This window comes from Mobula hypostoma, chromosome 9, assembly GCF_963921235.1.
Source record: "Mobula hypostoma chromosome 9, sMobHyp1.1, whole genome shotgun sequence".
Lineage (NCBI taxonomy): Eukaryota > Metazoa > Chordata > Chondrichthyes > Myliobatiformes > Myliobatidae > Mobula > Mobula hypostoma.
Window position 1 is genome coordinate 102,840,912 of NC_086105.1, and position 3,100 is coordinate 102,844,011.

Sequence of the window (3,100 nt, forward strand, 5' to 3'; positions counted from 1 at the left end):
GGATTGGAGAGTGGTTCATGTTGTTCCATTGTTTAAAAAAGGATCGAAAAGTAATCCGGGAAATTATAGGCCGGTGAGTTTAACATCAGTAGTAGGTAAGTTATTGGAGGGAGTACTAAGAGACAGAATCTACAAGCATTTGGATAGACAGGAGCTTATTAGGGAGAGTCAACATGGCTTTGTGCGTGGTAGGTCATGTTTGACCAATCTGTTAGAGTTTTTCGAGGAGGTTACCAGGAAAGTGGATGAAGGGAAGGCAGTGGATATTGTCTACATGGACTTCAGTAAGGCCTTTGATAAGGTCCCGCATGGGAGGTTAGTTAGGAAAATTCAGTCGTTAGGTATACATGGAGAGGTGGTAAATTGGATTAGACATTGGCTCGATGGAAGAAGCCAGAGAGTGGTGGTAGAGAATTGCTTCTCTGAGTGGAGGCCTGTGACTAGTGGTGTGCCACAGGGATCAGTGCTAGGTCCATTGTTATTTGTCATCTATATCAATGATCTGGATGATAATGTGGTTAATTGGATCAGCAAGTTTGCTGATGATTCAAAGATTAGAGGTGTAGTAGACAGTGAGGAAGGTTCTCAGAGCCTGCAGAGGGACTTGGACCAGCTGGAAAAATGGGCTGATAAATGGCAGATGGAGTTTAATACTGACAAGTGTGAGGTATTGCACATTGGAAGGACAAACCAACGTAGAACATACAGGGTTAATGGTAAGGCACTGAGGAGTGCAGTGGAACAGAGGGATCTGGGAATACAGATACAAAATTCCCTAAAAGTGTTGTCACAGGTAGATAGAGTCGTAAAGAGAGCTTTTGGTACATTGGCCTTTATTAATCGAAATATTGAGTATAAGAGCTGGAATGTTATGATGAGGTTGTATAAGGCATTGGTGAGGCTGAATCTAGAGTATTGTGTTCACTTTTGGTCACCAAATTACAGGAAGGATATAAATAAGGTTGAAGGAGTGCAGAGAAGGTTTACAAGGATGTTGCCAGGATTTGAAAAACTCAGTTACAGAGTAAGGTTGAATAGGTTAGGACTTCATTCCCTGGAGTGTAGAAGAATGAGGGGAGATTTGATAGAGGTATATAAAATTATGATGGGTATAGATAGGGTGAATGCAAGCAGGTTTTTTCCATTGAGGCAAGGGGAGGAAAAAACCAGAGGACATGGGTTAAGGGTGAGGGTGGAAAAGTTTAAAGGGAACATTAAGGGGGGCTTCTTCACATAGAGAGTGGTGGGAGTATGGAATGAGCTGCCAAATGACGTGGTAAATGCGGGTTCTTTTTTAATATTAAAGAATAAATTGGACAGATACATGGATGGGAGGTGTATGAAGGTATATGGTCCGTATGCAGGTCAGTGGGACTAGGCAGAAAATGGTTCAGCACAGCCAAGAAGGGCCAAAGGGCCTGTTTCTGTGCTGTAGTTTCTATGGTTCTATGGTTCTATAAGTAATTGCCATACAAACAGACAATTGTTGGCTCAATGTTTTTATGTCCAAGTTCTTTCTCCACTTTATTGTTATCAAGTGATAGAGGTAAACACACCCTGCAGTATTGTTTGTTTTCTTGCTAATAGACAAATTGACAGGTATTTTTTCTGAAATTAAGTACATTTAATACATTCATGCACAGCAAGCGATAAAGCATTGATTGAAGTGAAAGTTTATTTAACTCAATTTTTCAATTATGACAATTAATCAAAGACAAACTGTGGAATTAAATGATGATCTTGTGGTCATTCACCATAATTTGTTGATTGTGTCTTTAGCGGTACTTGGAGCTCAATTCATGCGCGAGCAACTCAAGGAATTTGTCGACAGCACAGTGGGTTGCTGGGGAGAATGCAGGCAAGTGAATGGCCAGAGTGACCGTGATACAATCAGCCAACAGCTGTAAAAGTGAAAAATAAATAACATAAGGCAGTGTTAATATCGTCAATGGATGATTTTACCCATTAAACAAGTGTTGCTTCTTTGTACTTTGACTACTTTCCTATGTATCGTGTAGCAGGAAAAAGTATTCCCAGCTAAACTGAACAAGACTACACTTCAAGACCACTGAAATTTCAACTAAATAAAGTTGAAAGTTCAGGATTGCTGATCTAATTACAATAACATAGTTTGTGTAATGACAATGAGGAAGAATCTATAAAACTGTTACATACCTGAAAGTTGTGAGGATCCACAAGAAGTTCTTCACCATGTCTCTTGGCAAGTTTTTCCAGATGTTTACTCAGGTTGTCCACGTTGTGGGCTGCATCCGCCACAGCTTCCATGACAATGCGACCATGTCTTCTGACAGGCTGGTCAGAGGCTTTGTAGCCATTGAAATTTGGGAAGTATGTCTTAGCTTGAGGGTGGATCTCAAACAACCTTCAGAAACATGGAAAATGAAGGCAGAAATTATTTGCAGACACAATATACACTACATCTCACAGGATTAAATTCTGTTATTCTTCAGACCAGCAATCATGTTATTTTGGAAAAGCTTCAATTCTATGCAGAGAATGTGTTTGTAGATTTATTAGTGGTCTCACTGTTCAAGAGAAATGCAAAGAAATGTTAACGATTACAAATAATAGCTGAAAATGCATTAATTATACTATGAACCTAAAAAGGTTACCTGGCTAAAGCTTCCGCACCCCAAGCTTCAGCATTTGCCTTGATGTGGTTGCCCAGTTCCTCTATAACCTGTTTGTTGGGGCCAGAGAGTACCATTATTGCAGAGTTCTCACTTTTTCAGATCTCTCATTAACCAGGAGATGCCTCTGGCTTGATGTGTCCATATTTATTGTAATTCACTCTGAGCTACACCCTCTCCACCCCACTTTTCCCATTGGTTGTGGGTCCTGATTCATGGTCTACGTAACCTAATGATAAGAGACAATAGTCAATAGAGAGCCAATCGTCTGTTTCACATACAACTGTTAGCAAAGATATCCTGTTCCAGTAAAGCTAAACACTACCTACAGACATTTCATTTGATGCACAATTGTAAAGGTTTAGTTTATTGCCATATAAGTTATCAGTAAATGAACATTAATATTCATTAATCAATATGCTTTTCCAAACTATGATATAATAAGTTTA

General features: G+C 39.5%; 1 protein-coding gene across 1 annotated transcript; it reads right to left on the reverse strand.

Moving 5' to 3' along the window:
* Positions 1–1,657: 1,657 nt before the first annotated feature.
* LOC134351324 (hemoglobin subunit alpha-like) lies at positions 1,658–2,786 on the reverse strand. The gene is made up of 3 exons (XM_063057399.1): positions 2,634–2,786; positions 2,176–2,383; positions 1,658–1,901 (listed from the first exon to the last, which is right to left on the reverse strand). The coding sequence occupies exons 1-3, from the start codon at positions 2,726–2,728 to the stop codon at positions 1,776–1,778; spliced, it is 429 nt and encodes a 142-aa protein (XP_062913469.1). The 5' UTR covers positions 2,729–2,786; the 3' UTR covers positions 1,658–1,775.
* Positions 2,787–3,100: the final 314 nt, after the last annotated feature.

Excerpts from the sequence above, each read along its gene's own strand:
- LOC134351324 (XM_063057399.1), bottom strand. The coding sequence starts at position 2,728 with ATGGTACTCTCTGGCCCCAACAAACAGGTTATAGAGGAACTGGGCAAC. Across the intron at positions 2,384-2,633 it reads GGTGCGGAAGCTTTAGCCAG|GTTGTTTGAGATCCACCCTC; the intron begins GTAACCTTTTTA and ends ATGTTTCTGAAG. Across the intron at positions 1,902-2,175 it reads TGGATCCTCACAACTTTCAG|CTGTTGGCTGATTGTATCAC; the intron begins GTATGTAACAGT and ends TCACTTTTACAG.